The sequence below is a fragment of the Lissotriton vulgaris genome, chromosome 3_1, assembly GCF_964263255.1.
Source record: "Lissotriton vulgaris chromosome 3_1, aLisVul1.2, whole genome shotgun sequence".
Classification (NCBI taxonomy): Eukaryota; Metazoa; Chordata; class Amphibia; order Caudata; family Salamandridae; genus Lissotriton; species Lissotriton vulgaris.
The window spans coordinates 1258385547-1258405749 of NC_141689.1; the positions used below are offsets into that span (position 1 = coordinate 1258385547).

The window sequence follows — 20203 nt, forward strand, 5'->3', positions numbered from 1 at the left end:
CACCAATACATCGATCGCCTGCGGAGTGCCACAAGGGTCTGCCCTGTCGCCCCTACTCTTTAACATCTATTTACAACCCCTGATCAGACTGCTTAATCAGATGGACTGCTATGTATACAACGATGCGGATGACACCCAATTAGTGATCCAACTCGATCAGGGTCCGGGTGGCCTCGTAAGACTACAGAACATCCTGAAGCACACAGCCAACTGGATGTCCAGGAATTCATTAAAAATCAATCCGGATAAGACCGAGGTACTGCCAATCACCATCGCAGGGAACCCATGGATTGAGGATTTCTGGCCTAGAGAATTAGGGTCACCTCCAGAACCAGCTACTGTGGTCAAGAGTTTGGGCATCCAGGTGGACGGCAGGCTGTCTATGCAAAAACAAGTGAGGACGGTAGTAGGGACCTGCGTCGGCCTCCTTCGACAACTGAGGAAAGTTTCACCTTTGTTGTCCTTTTCCACTCTGAGGCGAGCGGTCTCTGCCACGATCTTGGCCAGGCTTGACTATGGCAATTCGCTATATATAGGACTGCCACAAAAACTTTTGCGTAAGCTGCAGGTTGTTATGAACGACGCTGCCAGGCTTATCTTTAAAAAACCTAGGAATACGCATGCATCTACCCTTATGCAAGAACTGCACTGGTTGCCGGTTAAGCAAAGGGTGATGTTTAAAGGATTGTGCATTGTTCACACAGCCCTGTACGGAAAGGCTCCAATGTACATGAAATCTCGCCTCATCCCCTATAGTCCAGCACGGACACTTCGATCTGCTGACGCCTCTCTTCTTGTTCAACCACGGTGCAGACTGGCCACAGTAGGTGGACGTGCCTTTTCATATCTGCTCCCTACAGCCTGGAACAAGCTGCCAATCGAATTACGGAAGGAGACTAATTTGTTGGCCTTCCGAAAGAAACTAAGAACAGTGCTTTTCCAGCAAGCATGGGGTAGTCTGTAACCTTTTTTATGAACAGTTATCCTCCACAGTACTCGATGTTTGGACCCTGATAAAGCGCTTAGAGACCCCTGGGTTATAACGCGCTATATAAATCGAAATAAATAAAATAAATAAATAAATAAATAAATGGAAGTTTGGGAGTTTGGAATCAGAGTGAGGGCAGGCGTGCCTATCTCGGATTGAACCCTGATTGCTGAGCTCTGATCCCTGGCTGTGTGAAGACTTCCCCCGGCCAGAAGTGGGCAGTGTATGCATTAGGTGATGTATTGAGTTTTGTGGTTATTGCCATTGGGATGTGAGCCAGTGGCTGTGATCGTTTGAGGTGTTTTCTTTGTGGTGTGGGGAGGTGCACATCCAGAGTGATCCTCTACTCTGTATATATATCTTTCTGATCTCTCGCAGGACGTCCAGTGTATCTTACCTTATATCAGTTATTGCTTGTTTATTAATCAGTATAATTATTGATTCATGCCATTAAGATTATGAATTTGCTCAGTTATTGATTCATGCCTTTAGATTATAGGTTTTCTACATATATTTGAATCGAATGCCTTTGGTATCTGAGACAGCCTTTGTTTAGAGAGTATTATGTAATAAACCCCAAGCCTTATTCTAAATGTGAGAGTCTTTGCATTTTGTTAAATAAACTCCTTTCCAAAAAGTGCTGTTTGTTTTGTGTTGCAGTCTTGCTGTGCCAGGGGTGGTAAGACATGCTTAAAAGTGTATATTATTCAAAGGTGTAATGATATATTTTCCTCCCAGGTGGGAATGCAGTGATTGGGTGTGGGTTATTGGCGAGAAGCCACATTCAAAACAGTGGCATATTTGGAAAGTAGGTACAGATGAGGTATTTTAACTCCCTGAGTCGCAGGTCTGAGGACATTGATGTGAGGGATAGATTTTTGTCGAGTAAGACACAATAAGTGGGGAATCAGGCTTCCTCGCAAAAGGTGTTTTTTTCCTAGCCATAAACCGCTTCAATATAAGGAGCATTTTGGATGCATGGCTTGTCAGTGAGAGCTGATAAGTGATATGTCTGTAGTTTGCGGCCCCACTGTTGCTCAGCACTCAAGGAAATCGACCAACCTCATACCATTTTAAACGAGAGACTAGGGCGACTCTAAAGAGGTGTGTCTCGCGTGAATTGTGAAAACTCTCCTTATTTACATGGAATGCCTATTAAATGTCAAGTGCTAGGGAAAAGCACGATTTCATAACATTTAAGAACCCAGCAGGAGCATGGTTTTACTGCCAATGGCAAATATCCCTATCAACTGGGGAGAGGAGTTGGCCTAAAGGCTAGGGCGGTCGACCTCGAATTTGGGGGACTGGGTATATTCCTGTTCTTTATGGTCGACACTTTTGACATAGAGTTGAAGTTCACCAGGAAAATGTTGAACAGCAGTTTGGAAAGATCACTGGTGTATTTTAGTGTAAAACTGTTTTTAGCATTGCTAATTCTTACCAAAGCATTGCAGCCATCATGTCCAGTAGTGTCTTCAACAAATGGCAAAAGAAGTGGGCAAATGATTAATTATTAATAATAATAGAATCTATGATGTCATTTTTAGGTTTCGCCTCGTCGAAGGCTGCAGGACAAGCACTGAGAACATTTCTTCCCTCTCCGATCGTCATCGCGGCCGTGGGCGGGGTTTATTTTTTCCGACGTCGAGGTTTCATTTGGTCATTCAGCGGCCGACCGCCGCCGGAGGAAGTCCAGGTGAGTGCCTTTCTTGCCGTTCCCTCCACCCTCCCGCTGTCCGTGTGCCTGCCCGCCCCCCTACCGCTGTCCGTGTGCCTGCCCGCCCCCTTCCCGCTGTCCGTGTGCCTCCCCGCAACACCCTCCCGCTGTCCGTGTGCCTGCCCGCTCCCCTCCCGCTGTCCCTGTTTCTGCCCGCCCCCCTCCCGTGCCATGAAAGCCTGTATGCCGCATGTAAATCGTTTAGAAAAGGGTTGTGGAGTATTCCCAGTGCTTAAATTCAATATTGGGGTTCATACTTTATAAAAAGCACAACATATGGGGGTTTTGCACAGAGGTTATGTAGATCAATGACGACAAGCTCACAAATGCGAAAAGCCTTTATCTAGCTCTAAAGTGTCCAGCCTAAGTTACATTTTAGGGAGATCTCACTAGTCATGCGGTAGCGCCTGGACACAACTTATGTCACCACATTAAAGGGTGTGCCACGAAACGGCATGTACACCTTAATGCATGTTCATGAAGTCGATATCACTGGATTTGCCGCATTATAGCGATGAGATGGTTAGGTATGCGGTGGCAATCTATGATAACCGCACAGATTAGTACATATGGCACAAACCTGCAGAGGTTCCATAACAATATTTTTAAATTCAGGGCTTGGAGTGGAATGAAAATGTTAGGGGCTTATTAAAAAGCGGCGTGGCCAGGGACCCATAACTAGGAATCCTTTCAAAGAGGTGTGGCCTTCGCAATTAAAGATGAGACTTAAAACAACAAACATAGGCCTAAAACATGCAGGACTTTTTGACTTCACCAGTCATTGTTAGCAGTGTTAGATGAATGAGTAAACACAATTACATTGCTATTGATAATTATAATCGAACATGTTTTTGTTCTGAAAATATGAGACTGTGAAACAAACAATACTAATATTTGTGGAAGGGGAAATGTTCTTCAGTGTCTCAATCAACACTTTTCTCCCCCTCACACCACTTTGATATGAAATCTCTATATGTTAGACAGATTGCCGTGTGCCTGCCCACCCCCCTCCCACTGTCCCTGTGCCTGCCCGCCCCCTTCCCGCTGTCCGTGAGCCTGCCCGCCCCCCTCCCGCTGTCCGTGCCTTTCCCGCCCCCCTCCCACTTTGTGCATTTTGCATAAGGTACTGCAGTGCATTGTGTATCTTGTGATGCCGGAAGTTGAGTGTATGTTATGCCTTGTGAAGTAGGTGACTGCTGTGTATCTGTGTGCCTTGTGAGAGACAGGCATTGTGAGACTTCGACCTTCATTGAGGTTGGCAATGTAAATAACAATGCCATTTATTTATAAGTAAAAAAAAAAAGAAATGTCATAAGCAATGCCAATAGCTCAAACTTTTCCAAAGGTGAAACCATTGCATTGTAAATGCTTGTTCTTTTCAGTGATGCAAGTTACTTGTGTCTGCATGTTTAAGGAAGCGGCCGTTCAAAATAATAAAAAGAATAGGCTTCACAGTCAGCGAGATTACTTGGAATGCCCCCATCCTTTCAAACGAGAAAAATGTGGTGTAATTTCTGTGCTATGTTAGCAACTTCACTGTGGTTCAATCACAAAAAGCTAAAAATATGTAGCTGTGTTCCCAAAAGAAAATCTGGACACAATGAATTAACTCCACTGTAGATGATGTAAATTGCGTCAAATAATCATTAGAAGGCATTGTTGTTATTAGATATCAAACCAAAGCTTCAATAGCGACAGTGCTTCACACTATTGCAACACATTCTTACCACTGCAGGTATGTTAACAGTTCTGATCATGTCAACGTGTGGGTCTCCAATGGACTTTTCAGGTACAAAGATGTACGACTTTGTAGTAGCAGCAAATATTTTTGTGCCATTGTCCAAAAATGCGACCTCTTCCCTTGGTCTGTACTCCCTAAGAAAAGAAGAGCAGCAAAACATTATAATAATAGTGAGTTTCGTAATATATGTCGACATATTTCTTAAAAATTGCTGACACAAAACACTTTGCCTTCGTTTGATAGGTCTCTTACATGTTCACCTTACACACACACACAAAAGAAAAGAACAAATTGTGCTCATTGCATGCATCTACTTCAAACGTTTCAAATGGAAAACTGGACAAGGAGGTCCCTGTCAACAAATGACCCAAATTATACATGAGACCTACTAACAGTTAGGGTGGGCCAAACCTTGGGCCAAAACTGTAACCAAAATGAATCTGCCATGTTTGTTTAGCCTGCCTCCTGAATACAATTTGTTTTAGAAGAGTGCCACAAATCGGGCCATTTGTGGACTAGTGTCGGACCCTGTTTAGTGGCCACAAGGAAAGCACTATCTACTGAGTCTCAAATGTGGGGTTAATATCGTTTGTTTCTGATGTCTCGGGGTCTGTCCTTCTATGTACAACCCCGTCAGTACTTGACCCTCAGTGGTGGCAATGGTAAGCAATCGCTGGTTTCTCAGGGAAGTAGGGGAGGCGTGTGCGAGCGCAGTATTTAAACACACATTAGTATATTAAATGATTGCCCAACCTAGTGCTTCACTTTAAAGAAGAAAATTACTTTAATGCAACCTGGAACATAATTCTAAATATAGGAAAATGTAATTTAAGGTCCAGGGGCTAGAGGAGAATGCCGCCTCATCCTGATTCTGACCTTGCCCCCAACCCCCTCCTTCTCTCCCACCCCCATTGTCTAGGCGGTCCGCTCCCTAGGTTTGGTTTTAGTGTGATTAGTCCCAGGTGCAGATAACCCCAGTACTCTTTTGTTAGCGTCTTGTTAACTCATTTCACTTGTTCTCACTCAACTGGACTCCTTCAGTCCCTTAACAGGTCAATGCTTCTCAAGTGGCTGCCTGGTTCTTTCGCTGATTCCCTGCTCAGCCTCTTCCCGGTGAAGTGTGAGCCTAGAGTTCCTCCCAGCTTCTTCAGTTTCCTGGATGCAAGCAGCAGTGGAAGCATACAAGTCAACAAGTCAGAACTCAGAGAGAGCTCAATTCTCCTGGGCGAGACACACACAAGTGGCATCTGCTTGATGCCACTACGGACACGGACAGATGTTCAGTGGAGTGCTGAATGTTCTCAGTGCTTGTCCTGCAAATGCTTGGTGCAGCCTCACTTGAGCTGGTCAGGTCCAGATAGGATCAGACATGCATGGTCAGCATCAGACATGCATGGTCGGGCTCAGCAAATGGTGAGGTCTTGCACAAACTTCGAATGCTGGATGGAGGACAATGACTTCTGGCACAGTAATATCACAAGTTGCACAGCAGCTCTGGGTCATGCAGCAACCGGATGCAGGTAAAGTGGCTTTGGGTCACTCTGCGGTTTCACAATAAGGGCGCAGTGGATCAGGTCACACAGCAACTATGCAGATTGGGTTAAGTGTCTCAGATAACACTGCAACTTCACAGATTAGGCACAGCAGCTCAGATTACGCTGAAGCTTTGCTTATTTTGCACTGCTGTTTGGGTCAAGTCTCAGCTTCACATAGTGGGCATTTTGGCTCTAGTAATGCTTCCGCTTCAAGATTCCCACCAGGAATCATACTTGAGAGTCTGGGGCCTCCCAAGAGTAGTGCATACACATTGCTCTCTAAAGCTGTCCACTTTTGCCTCACTAGGGTCATGCTCCACCTCGGTCCTCCTGAACAGTCAAACGTCCTGCATGGTGGGCAGGCTGCTTCCCTCTCTCAGCAGGCAATTTGGATTCTAGGTGCCTCGGGACAGGTAATCAAAGTCAAAGAAGAAGGGAGGTGCACTTTTAGAAATAGTTTGAGTGGTTCTTCTTATAGTGTCCAATCCAGACAGCTCTCACAGCATACTAGTCTCTAGTCTGGAGCACCACAACAGAGGCACAAAGTGGTGTGAGCTTTCTGCACCTGACTGTCATGAGCCACACTTAAGAGTGATCAGAAAAAAAGACAAAAGGCTGGCCTCACCCAAGGGGTCCCTTTCATCAGGAGCAACAAACACCGCTGTCCTATCCTTCATCCCCATCATCTGTCAAATTGGAGTCCTTCAAAAACATTAATCAGTACCTACTCTCAGTAACAGGTCTAATCGATTTTCTAAAAGAGCTGTGTCCTCTTGCCCCACTTCAGTGTATATGTATCCTCCCTCCAGCTTAAGGAAGGCCAGTAGTGCAATTCCACTGTCTGATAAAGAAACATTCTCTCCATCTTGTGAACTATGCTGGGAGTGCGGGGTCTGAAATGGATCCCACAGATCTCCATTACTCTGGTTCACTCATATAAACCATGCATGTAACACACACTTGCGGCCTAAGTTAACACATACAGTCCGATCTTTACATAAGTACCAACTCCAGTGACACAGAAAAAGGTGTGGTTTCAACTGTGGATTCAGGAAACATAGTATGCTGTCACCACAACTCTATGTACAAAACCCATTATAGGGACAGTAGGTCACTGTCTGTACAATGAGGGCACACTTGGTGTGATACTACAGGGCACAGATTTGTTGAGTATCCACTCATGTCAAAGAAACAGGCTAATGCCTTTGCATACAAGCTAGATAAGTGAAGCTACGGATAAAATAAAAAAAACAGGATACCAGATAGATGCTGTTGACCACTTAGGGCAGGAGAATACAACTATATACCATGCAGAGGACCCTGCCATCCCGACAACTATATAAAAAAAGCGGAAGACATGTGTTGAACGCACAAAACTTCACGTGTTTGAAATGCCATTACCCAATAGGTACAGTAGCTAATTTCTATTTTGATTTGCTGCCAAGTAGCCAGTTAAAATAGGGAAAAAAGAGAAGGACTTACTCACAAATTGAATGGCTTCTAATCACAGCAGCTGTAACAGAATGCTGTTTCAGCAATATGAATAGCCATCTTTTTAGCATATCACAACTGATATCTGGTTTTAGAGCACTAAGATTGGTTGCTAACAGCTAAACGAAATAGCAGTGTCCCAACCCACCAGTCACATGTACATGATGGGTTGGGAAGGCTGGTAATGCTGTAGCAGCTCTTTGCTTGGTGAGGCACCATAAATTGGGCAATGATAACATCTGTTAAGTACAGTGCTTAGAAACTGCAAAACGGTGAGAACAATGTAATCAGGTCGGACTATAAATAGAGTAGTATGGAGAGGGGGTTGAAATCGAGATGCCCTTTTGAACCGGATGCGAAGACGATAGAACATAGTACTACAATGGTAAGAAGACGCTAGACTAAATATGTTCTAAAGCACGCCCTGGGAGGGACTTTGTTATCGAAAGGCGGTTCGAATTTTGAATCGTACCTAGGCAAGAGAGAGAGAGACCCTGTAAAAAGAACAATTGATGGACATAATGCAGAACAATGTTATGCATTCACCCTAGTACCAAAATCACTAAGGGCTTATGTATCAAGCCTTTTTCGAATCGCAAAGGCCTAAATTCGCAGAATTTCGGCCTTTGCGAATCGCAAACGGCCTTTTTGCTTGTGTTGGGATGTATGAAATATTCGCAAAATAAGGAATAGCAAAGATTTGCGATTCCTTATTTTGCCATAGCATTTAAGGAATCACAATTTTGCGATTCCTTAAATGCTATGTATGTAGCATTTTTGGGCTGCGAATTATGGTTAAGAATTTGCAAATTACCACCAACTTGTAGTTGATGGTAACTTGCGAATTCTTCAAAAAATGCACAATTTGGCATTTTTGGAGGTGGCATGTGATGCACACACATGCACACTCATGTACATTTCAGGGGTGCAGCAGGGTGTCTTTGAGACACCCCTGCACCCCTGAAATAATTCTCAAATTGCAATTAGCAAATTGCAAATTCGCAATTTGAGAATTATTTCGCAATCATTCCTATGGGCCTCCTGGCCCATAGGAATGCATTGGAAGTTATTCCTTAATTGCGAATTCGCAAATAAGGAAGATTAAGGAATCGCTAAAAAAAAGCGAATTTCTTCATACATACCATTTTGCGATTCCTAAATAGCGATTCCTTAAAAATCGCTATTTAGTAATCGCAAAAGGGTTTGTTGATACATATGGCCCTTAGATATCATTGGTGATTTTGGCGCTATATAAATGGCAGTTAACATAGCATAACATAACATCTTCTGGATAGCTTGACTCCAGTGGCATGGAGAACATGGAACCTACATCTGTGCATACCTGTCCCACTCTGGGCGACAAATGCAAAAAGAACATTTGATGGACAGAATGCAGAACAATGTCATACATTCCCACCAGTACAGCGATCTGGGCCTAAATCCATAGGGGCAGATTTACAACTCCTGGTGCATCTCTGCAAATCAGCAGGGATGCGCCATAACAGATGCGTCACGCAATCCCCCCTTGCGCCACCACGGATGCATCGCATTTACAATAAGGCGCACCATGGTGCAAGGAGGGGCAGATGCGTGACGCATCTTGTGGCGTACGGGCCTCGCATTGCTGGAGTCGCGTTGCAAGGGCGACACAACTCCTGCAATGCACAGGGGCCGCCCATACTTAACGTGGTGCGTCACTCCTTATGCCTGCTTCAAGCCGGCGTAAGGATTTGACACAGCAGCATCGTAAAACTAACTCAGTGAAATCTTGCAGATTTCACTGCATCAGTTTTACGGGGCTTTCCTGCGAGGGTACGCCCACATGAAACCTGGCACAGGTTTCATGTGGCGCAGTGCTTTACAACGTGATGCAACTGCCTATATGCGTCACGTTGTAAATAAGTTGCAACGTGGAGCATGGTTTACGCCGCCGCTGCATCACAAAAGTGACGCAACGGCAGCGTACAAGTGTAGCAAGGAGCTTGTGAATCTGCCCCATAGTTTTTTGGCTCCCTATGCCATTCTAGTTTTAACCCTGACCACAAGCTCCAAGAGGGTGGGATGAGCTTCCAAATACAGGCAGCAGGAGAGGTAGGAGGAGAGGCGGTGGGTCAACGAAGGCAAAGTTTACAAGCAGAAGCAGAAGCAGAAGCAACAAACATCCTCAAGAAGGTTAATTGAGCATAGGTAATAGCCCAAATCAGGAGAGGAAATAAGGGATTGTGTAACCTCAGATATAGCTTCTGTTGGTAACCACTCTACTTTCGAGCACTGTGAGGTCAAAGGCAGGAATATCAAGGCAGTTAGGTCCGCTAGAGCCAATTTCTCCTCAGATTCTAGGCTCAAGATAACTCCATCCCTGCTGTCCTATTTCAGAGTTCAGCCATTTGTGTTGGACGTGGCTAAACAAGGAGAGGATTTAAGAAAGCGCACAAAGGGGCAGGGTGAGTTGGCACCCTCCCAAAGTAGGATGGAAGAACAAAACAGTCCTCCTCCCGCACTACAGTCTTCTCTTAAAATGGCATTGGTAGTCTCTGGTGCAGCTCAAAGTAGGGACTTGGATATAAATAGCGACAACTTGCAAGAAATAAATCCAGTCTGTCAAACTAGGGTGACAAGGACAGCGCAGAGCTAGCCTTGGTCTCTAAGGAGCAGGAAATTGCTGGGTCGTTGGCAGCCTCTATGAAGGCTCTCTTTTCTTCTTTGTCTGTGGATATCAGGAAGGGGTTCTCTATCTCAGAAGCAAATCAAGGGGAGAGTCGGGTGTTCTGTGAATCATTGGAGAAGAAAATTGAACTCCTAAATTCCACGACAGTGGCCTTAGAAAGTTCAGTAGGAGAATTAAGGGATGACCCGAGATTTGCAAGATTAGAAATTACACAACTGAAGAAAGATGAAGTATCACTGCGGGACAGGCTTGAGAAGCTTGAAAATAATTCACAGAGAAACAATCTACGCCTCCTGAATGTCCCAGAGGGGAGAGAAGGAGATGACATCAAGTCCGTCATCATGACTCTTTTAAAAGACTCTTTGAAGATAGAAGAAACAGAGAAGGACTTAAAAAAGGATATTCCCAGAATTCATAGGGACCCTTTTAGAATACATCCTAATCGGTCCAAACCAAGGAAGATCCTCATAAACTTCCTCACGTTCTCCTTGAAATAAAAATTCTAAACTGTGCTCTGAAGCAAAAATCCTTGAAACCCAGGAACTTTTCTTACGAAATTCGTTCCGACTTAGCCTGTGCAACACTAGACAGACAGTGGGAGCTGGGCAAGAAAATAGACAAATTTAAGAAACTGGGTGCGGTGGACAGTTAAAGTTCCCTGCACTCCTGAAAATTATGTATAACAAGATGTACAACCTAAAAACAGTCCAAGAAGCAGATGAACTTTTGGAGAGCTTAGGCAAGGCTACAAAATAGTTAATCTACAAAGATACTGCATGGGGTTCTTTTTTCTGGGCCTCTTGAGGGCAGATTTCTACATACTGAGACTCGACGAGAGCTGAGAGACCAGACATCAGTCATTCAGGGAAGGCACACCGACTTATAAGTTGACTGCTGCTAACTCTAGGCTTACTGAGGCCGCACTTTAGCAATCAAGCTATTAGAAAATTGGGACAAGGTTTTTACTGCTGGTTTTGGTTAAATATATATATATTCACTGTAAAAACCATAGGTTTCACACACGTTATAGTTAGGAATTAGCATTTAAAAAACCAACATATTGTGATGTGTGTTCAAGTATATATATATTGTTCGCGCTTCCCAGAGGCGCAATTCAGGAGCCCCCTCTTCACTAGTGGTCTGGAGCTTCTGGACTTTGCTCCGGCACTGGTTGTTTCTTCAGGTTGCTGAATGTCTCCAGACCCGCCGACAGCCCTAGCACCTGCAGCGATATTGCGAGACATTTTCTCAGCCAGGGCGGGTTGTATGCACCTCCTGCTCACGCTACACTTTGTGCTTGGACTTTCGGTTGTTGGGGTCAAGAGGATCCAGGGCGAGATTCTTTGTTTCATCTTGCGGGCATCAACGTTTTGCAGAGCCCCCCTCACACAGACCGCCCCCCAGCATTACTCACCTGGGAGCCACTGTTGCATCCTGGGCTTTGGAGTCCGCTGATCTTCTCGGACCCTGAACACTATCACCTGAGGATCCTGCTGAGGGGCGGAGCTAACATTTGCACCAATCCAGTGCGGAGGGGTGCACTCTATACTGCAGAGCGTGAGGACTCCCGTTTCCACTACCGCAGGCGCTGAAGAGGCCACACCGGCCGAAATGCATCCGCCTTTTATTTTGCAATAAAGATGTTTTGCCTTGAAAATCCCCGCAGAGGTTCCTGCTCCTTTCTTTGAGAGGAGCCGCGTTCTTCACATTGTTCGCGCTTCCCAGAGGCGCAATTCAGGAGCCCCCTCTTCACTAGTGGTCTGGAGCTTCTGGACTTTGCTCCGGCACTGGTTGTTTCTTCAGGTTGCTGAATGTCTCCAGACCCGCCGACAGCCCTAGCACCTGCAGCGATATTGCGAGACATTTTCTCAGCCAGGGCGGGTTGTATGCACCTCCTGCTCACGCTACACTTTGTGCTTGGACTTTCGGTTGTTGGGGTCAAGAGGATCCAGGGCGAGATTCTTTGTTTCATCTTGCGGGCATCAACGTTTTGCAGAGCCCCCCTCACACAGACCGCCCCCCAGCATTACTCACCTGGGAGCCACTGTTGCATCCTGGGCTTTGGAGTCCGCTGATCTTCTCGGACCCTGAACACTATCACCTGAGGATCCTGCTGAGGGGCGGAGCTAACATTTGCACCAATCCAGTGCGGAGGGGTGCACTCTATACTGCAGAGCGTGAGGACTCCCGTTTCCACTACCGCAGGCGCTGAAGAGGCCACACCGGCCGAAATGCATCCGCCTTTTATTTTGCAATAAAGATGTTTTGCCTTGAAAATCCCCGCAGAGGTTCCTGCTCCTTTCTTTGAGAGGAGCCGCGTTCTTCACATTGTTCGCGCTTCCCAGAGGCGCAATTCAGGAGCCCCCTCTTCACTAGTGGTCTGGAGCTTCTGGACTTTGCTCCGGCACTGGTTGTTTCTTCAGGTTGCTGAATGTCTCCAGACCCGCCGACAGCCCTAGCACCTGCAGCGATATTGCGAGACATTTTCTCAGCCAGGGCGGGTTGTATGCACCTCCTGCTCACGCTACACTTTGTGCTTGGACTTTCGGTTGTTGGGGTCAAGAGGATCCAGGGCGAGATTCTTTGTTTCATCTTGCGGGCATCAACGTTTTGCAGAGCCCCCCTCACACAGACCGCCCCCCAGCATTACTCACCTGGGAGCCACTGTTGCATCCTGGGCTTTGGAGTCCGCTGATCTTCTCGGACCCTGAACACTATCACCTGAGGATCCTGCTGAGGGGCGGAGCTAACATTTGCACCAATCCAGTGCGGAGGGGTGCACTCTATACTGCAGAGCGTGAGGACTCCCGTTTCCACTACCGCAGGCGCTGAAGAGGCCACACCGGCCGAAATGCATCCGCCTTTTATTTTGCAATAAAGATGTTTTGCCTTGAAAATCCCCGCAGAGGTTCCTGCTCCTTTCTTTGAGAGGAGCCGCGTTCTTCACATTGTTCGCGCTTCCCAGAGGCGCAATTCAGGAGCCCCCTCTTCACTAGTGGTCTGGAGCTTCTGGACTTTGCTCCGGCACTGGTTGTTTCTTCAGGTTGCTGAATGTCTCCAGACCCGCCGACAGCCCTAGCACCTGCAGCGATATTGCGAGACATTTTCTCAGCCAGGGCGGGTTGTATGCACCTCCTGCTCACGCTACACTTTGTGCTTGGACTTTCGGTTGTTGGGGTCAAGAGGATCCAGGGCGAGATTCTTTGTTTCATCTTGCGGGCATCAACGTTTTGCAGAGCCCCCCTCACACAGACCGCCCCCCAGCATTACTCACCTGGGAGCCACTGTTGCATCCTGGGCTTTGGAGTCCGCTGATCTTCTCGGACCCTGAACACTATCACCTGAGGATCCTGCTGAGGGGCGGAGCTAACATTTGCACCAATCCAGTGCGGAGGGGTGCACTCTATACTGCAGAGCGTGAGGACTCCCGTTTCCACTACCGCAGGCGCTGAAGAGGCCACACCGGCCGAAATGCATCCGCCTTTTATTTTACAATAAAGATGTTTTGCCTTGAAAATCCCCGCAGAGGTTCCTGCTCCTTTCTTTGAGAGGAGCCGCGTTCTTCACATTGTTCGCGCTTCCCAGAGGCGCAATTCAGGAGCCCCCTCTTCACTAGTGGTCTGGAGCTTCTGGACTTTGCTCCGGCACTGGTTGTTTCTTCAGGTTGCTGAATGTCTCCAGACCCGCCGACAGCCCTAGCACCTGCAGCGATATTGCGAGACATTTTCTCAGCCAGGGCGGGTTGTATGCACCTCCTGCTCACGCTACACTTTGTGCTTGGACTTTCGGTTGTTGGGGTCAAGAGGATCCAGGGCGAGATTCTTTGTTTCATCTTGCGGGCATCAACGTTTTGCAGAGCCCCCCTCACACAGACCGCCCCCCAGCATTACTCACCTGGGAGCCACTGTTGCATCCTGGGCTTTGGAGTCCGCTGATCTTCTCGGACCCTGAACACTATCACCTGAGGATCCTGCTGAGGGGCGGAGCTAACATTTGCACCAATCCAGTGCGGAGGGGTGCACTCTATACTGCAGAGCGTGAGGACTCCCGTTTCCACTACCGCAGGCGCTGAAGAGGCCACACCGGCCGAAATGCATCCGCCTTTTATTTTGCAATAAAGATGTTTTGCCTTGAAAATCCCCGCAGAGGTTCCTGCTCCTTTCTTTGAGAGGAGCCGCGTTCTTCACATTGTTCGCGCTTCCCAGAGGCGCAATTCAGGAGCCCCCTCTTCACTAGTGGTCTGGAGCTTCTGGACTTTGCTCCGGCACTGGTTGTTTCTTCAGGTTGCTGAATGTCTCCAGACCCGCCGACAGCCCTAGCACCTGCAGCGATATTGTGAGACATTTTCTCAGCCAGGGCGGGTTGTATGCACCTCCTGCTCACGCTACACTTTGTGCTTGGACTTTCGGTTGTTGGGGTCAAGAGGATCCAGGGCGAGATTCTTTGTTTCATCTTGCGGGCATCAACGTTTTGCAGAGCCCCCCTCACACAGACCGCCCCCCAGCATTACTCACCTGGGAGCCACTGTTGCATCCTGGGCTTTGGAGTCCGCTGATCTTCTCGGACCCTGAACACTATCACCTGAGGATCCTGCTGAGGGGCGGAGCTAACATTTGCACCAATCCAGTGCGGAGGGGTGCACTCTATACTGCAGAGCGTGAGGACTCCCGTTTCCACTACCGCAGGCGCTGAAGAGGCCACACCGGCCGAAATGCATCCGCCTTTTATTTTGCAATAAAGATGTTTTGCCTTGAAAATCCCCGCAGAGGTTCCTGCTCCTTTCTTTGAGAGGAGCCGCGTTCTTCACATTGTTCGCGCTTCCCAGAGGCGCAATTCAGGAGCCCCCTCTTCACTAGTGGTCTGGAGCTTCTGGACTTTGCTCCGGCACTGGTTGTTTCTTCAGGTTGCTGAATGTCTCCAGACCCGCCGACAGCCCTAGCACCTGCAGCGATATTGCGAGACATTTTCTCAGCCAGGGCGGGTTGTATGCACCTCCTGCTCACGCTACACTTTGTGCTTGGACTTTCGGTTGTTGGGGTCAAGAGGATCCAGGGCGAGATTCTTTGTTTCATCTTGCGGGCATCAACGTTTTGCAGAGCCCCCCTCACACAGACCGCCCCCCAGCATTACTCACCTGGGAGCCACTGTTGCATCCTGGGCTTTGGAGTCCGCTGATCTTCTCGGACCCTGAACACTATCACCTGAGGATCCTGCTGAGGGGCGGAGCTAACATTTGCACCAATCCAGTGCGGAGGGGTGCACTCTATACTGCAGAGCGTGAGGACTCCCGTTTCCACTACCGCAGGCGCTGAAGAGGCCACACCGGCCGAAATGCATCCGCCTTTTATTTTGCAATAAAGATGTTTTGCCTTGAAAATCCCCGCAGAGGTTCCTGCTCCTTTCTTTGAGAGGAGCCGCGTTCTTCACATTGTTCGCGCTTCCCAGAGGCGCAATTCAGGAGCCCCCTCTTCACTAGTGGTCTGGAGCTTCTGGACTTTGCTCCGGCACTGGTTGTTTCTTCAGGTTGCTGAATGTCTCCAGACCCGCCGACAGCCCTAGCACCTGCAGCGATATTGCGAGACATTTTCTCAGCCAGGGCGGGTTGTATGCACCTCCTGCTCACGCTACACTTTGTGCTTGGACTTTCGGTTGTTGGGGTCAAGAGGATCCAGGGCGAGATTCTTTGTTTCATCTTGCGGGCATCAACGTTTTGCAGAGCCCCCCTCACACAGACCGCCCCCCAGCATTACTCACCTGGGAGCCACTGTTGCATCCTGGGCTTTGGAGTCCGCTGATCTTCTCGGACCCTGAACACTATCACCTGAGGATCCTGCTGAGGGGCGGAGCTAACATTTGCACCAATCCAGTGCGGAGGGGTGCACTCTATACTGCAGAGCGTGAGGACTCCCGTTTCCACTACCGCAGGCGCTGAAGAGGCCACACCGGCCGAAATGCATCCGCCTTTTATTTTGCAATAAAGATGTTTTGCCTTGAAAATCCCCGCAGAGGTTCCTGCTCCTTTCTTTGAGAGGAGCCGCGTTCTTCACATTGTTCGCGCTTCCCAGAGGCGCAATTCAGGAGCCCCCTCTTCACTAGTGGTCTGGAGCTTCTGGACTTTGCTCCGGCACTGGTTGTTTCTTCAGGTTGCTGAATGTCTCCAGACCCGCCGACAGCCCTAGCACCTGCAGCGATATTGCGAGACATTTTCTCAGCCAGGGCGGGTTGTATGCACCTCCTGCTCACGCTACACTTTGTGCTTGGACTTTCGGTTGTTGGGGTCAAGAGGATCCAGGGCGAGATTCTTTGTTTCATCTTGCGGGCATCAACGTTTTGCAGAGCCCCCCTCACACAGACCGCCCCCCAGCATTACTCACCTGGGAGCCACTGTTGCATCCTGGGCTTTGGAGTCCGCTGATCTTCTCGGACCCTGAACACTATCACCTGAGGATCCTGCTGAGGGGCGGAGCTAACATTTGCACCAATCCAGTGCGGAGGGGTGCACTCTATACTGCAGAGCGTGAGGACTCCCGTTTCCACTACCGCAGGCGCTGAAGAGGCCACACCGGCCGAAATGCATCCGCCTTTTATTTTGCAATAAAGATGTTTTGCCTTGAAAATCCCCGCAGAGGTTCCTGCTCCTTTCTTTGAGAGGAGCCGCGTTCTTCACATTGTTCGCGCTTCCCAGAGGCGCAATTCAGGAGCCCCCTCTTCACTAGTGGTCTGGAGCTTCTGGACTTTGCTCCGGCACTGGTTGTTTCTTCAGGTTGCTGAATGTCTCCAGACCCGCCGACAGCCCTAGCACCTGCAGCGATATTGCGAGACATTTTCTCAGCCAGGGCGGGTTGTATGCACCTCCTGCTCACGCTACACTTTGTGCTTGGACTTTCGGTTGTTGGGGTCAAGAGGATCCAGGGCGAGATTCTTTGTTTCATCTTGCGGGCATCAACGTTTTGCAGAGCCCCCCTCACACAGACCGCCCCCCAGCATTACTCACCTGGGAGCCACTGTTGCATCCTGGGCTTTGGAGTCCGCTGATCTTCTCGGACCCTGAACACTATCACCTGAGGATCCTGCTGAGGGGCGGAGCTAACATTTGCACCAATCCAGTGCGGAGGGGTGCACTCTATACTGCAGAGCGTGAGGACTCCCGTTTCCACTACCGCAGGCGCTGAAGAGGCCACACCGGCCGAAATGCATCCGCCTTTTATTTTGCAATAAAGATGTTTTGCCTTGAAAATCCCCGCAGAGGTTCCTGCTCCTTTCTTTGAGAGGAGCCGCGTTCTTCACATTGTTCGCGCTTCCCAGAGGCGCAATTCAGGAGCCCCCTCTTCACTAGTGGTCTGGAGCTTCTGGACTTTGCTCCGGCACTGGTTGTTTCTTCAGGTTGCTGAATGTCTCCAGACCCGCCGACAGCCCTAGCACCTGCAGCGATATTGCGAGACATTTTCTCAGCCAGGGCGGGTTGTATGCACCTCCTGCTCACGCTACACTTTGTGCTTGGACTTTCGGTTGTTGGGGTCAAGAGGATCCAGGGCGAGATTCTTTGTTTCATCTTGCGGGCATCAACGTTTTGCAGAGCCCCCCTCACACAGACCGCCCCCCAGCATTACTCACCTGGGAGCCACTGTTGCATCCTGGGCTTTGGAGTCCGCTGATCTTCTCGGACCCTGAACACTATCACCTGAGGATCCTGCTGAGGGGCGGAGCTAACATTTGCACCAATCCAGTGCGGAGGGGTGCACTCTATACTGCAGAGCGTGAGGACTCCCGTTTCCACTACCGCAGGCGCTGAAGAGGCCACACCGGCCGAAATGCATCCGCCTTTTATTTTGCAATAAAGATGTTTTGCCTTGAAAATCCCCGCAGAGGTTCCTGCTCCTTTCTTTGAGAGGAGCCGCGTTCTTCACATTGTTCGCGCTTCCCAGAGGCGCAATTCAGGAGCCCCCTCTTCACTAGTGGTCTGGAGCTTCTGGACTTTGCTCCGGCACTGGTTGTTTCTTCAGGTTGCTGAATGTCTCCAGACCCGCCGACAGCCCTAGCACCTGCAGCGATATTGCGAGACATTTTCTCAGCCAGGGCGGGTTGTATGCACCTCCTGCTCACGCTACACTTTGTGCTTGGACTTTCGGTTGTTGGGGTCAAGAGGATCCAGGGCGAGATTCTTTGTTTCATCTTGCGGGCATCAACGTTTTGCAGAGCCCCCCTCACACAGACCGCCCCCCAGCATTACTCACCTGGGAGCCACTGTTGCATCCTGGGCTTTGGAGTCCGCTGATCTTCTCGGACCCTGAACACTATCACCTGAGGATCCTGCTGAGGGGCGGAGCTAACATTTGCACCAATCCAGTGCGGAGGGGTGCACTCTATACTGCAGAGCGTGAGGACTCCCGTTTCCACTACCGCAGGCGCTGAAGAGGCCACACCGGCCGAAATGCATCCGCCTTTTATTTTGCAATAAAGATGTTTTGCCTTGAAAATCCCCGCAGAGGTTCCTGCTCCTTTCTTTGAGAGGAGCCGCGTTCTTCACATTGTTCGCGCTTCCCAGAGGCGCAATTCAGGAGCCCCCTCTTCACTAGTGGTCTGGAGCTTCTGGACTTTGCTCCGGCACTGGTTGTTTCTTCAGGTTGCTGAATGTCTCCAGACCCGCCGACAGCCCTAGCACCTGCAGCGATATTGCGAGACATTTTCTCAGCCAGGGCGGGTTGTATGCACCTCCTGCTCACGCTACACTTTGTGCTTGGACTTTCGGTTGTTGGGGTCAAGAGGATCCAGGGCGAGATTCTTTGTTTCATCTTGCGGGCATCAACGTTTTGCAGAGCCCCCCTCACACAGACCGCCCCCCAGCATTACTCACCTGGGAGCCACTGTTGCATCCTGGGCTTTGGAGTCCGCTGATCTTCTCGGACCCTGAACACTATCACCTGAGGATCCTGCTGAGGGGCGGAGCTAACATTTGCACCAATCCAGTGCGGAGGGGTGCACTCTATACTGCAGAGCGTGAGGACTCCCGTTTCCACTACCGCAGGCGCTGAAGAGGCCACACCGGCCGAAATGCATCCGCCTTTTATTTTGCAATAAAGATGTTTTGCCTTGAAAATCCCCGCAGAGGTTCCTGCTCCTTTCTTTGAGAGGAGCCGCGTTCTTCACATTGTTCGCGCTTCCCAGAGGCGCAATTCAGGAGCCCCCTCTTCACTAGTGGTCTGGAGCTTCTGGACTTTGCTCCGGCACTGGTTGTTTCTTCAGGTTGCTGAATGTCTCCAGACCCGCCGACAGCCCTAGCACCTGCAGCGATATTGCGAGACATTTTCTCAGCCAGGGCGGGTTGTATGCACCTCCTGCTCACGCTACACTTTGTGCTTGGACTTTCGGTTGTTGGGGTCAAGAGGATCCAGGGCGAGATTCTTTGTTTCATCTTGCGGGCATCAACGTTTTGCAGAGCCCCCCTCACACAGACCGCCCCCCAGCATTACTCACCTGGGAGCCACTGTTGCATCCTGGGCTTTGGAGTCCGCTGATCTTCTCGGACCCTGAACACTATCACCTGAGGATCCTGCTGAGGGGCGGAGCTAACATTTGCACCAATCCAGTGCGGAGGGGTGCACTCTATACTGCAGAGCGTGAGGACTCCCGTTTCCACTACCGCAGGCGCTGAAGAGGCCACACCGGCCGAAATGCATCCGCCTTTTATTTTGCAATAAAGATGTTTTGCCTTGAAAATCCCCGCAGAGGTTCCTGCTCCTTTCTTTGAGAGGAGCCGCGTTCTTCACATTGTTCGCGCTTCCCAGAGGCGCAATTCAGGAGCCCCCTCTTCACTAGTGGTCTGGAGCTTCTGGACTTTGCTCCGGCACTGGTTGTTTCTTCAGGTTGCTGAATGTCTCCAGACCCGCCGACAGCCCTAGCACCTGCAGCGATATTGCGAGACATTTTCTCAGCCAGGGCGGGTTGTATGCACCTCCTGCTCACGCTACACTTTGTGCTTGGACTTTCGGTTGTTGGGGTCAAGAGGATCCAGGGCGAGATTCTTTGTTTCATCTTGCGGGCATCAACGTTTTGCAGAGCCCCC

The 20203-nt window shown here is 49.2% G+C and overlaps 1 protein-coding gene across 1 annotated transcript in view; it reads right to left on the reverse strand.

Annotated features, from left to right (window-relative positions):
* SCARB2 (scavenger receptor class B member 2) overlaps positions 1–20203 on the reverse strand; it is a 567669-nt gene that overhangs the window by 361908 nt on the left and 185558 nt on the right. The window contains exon 3 of the mRNA XM_086961781.1: positions 4433–4580. Coding sequence (XP_086817907.1) covers positions 4433–4580 — 148 coding nt within the window. The remainder of the gene's footprint in view (positions 1–4432; positions 4581–20203) is intronic.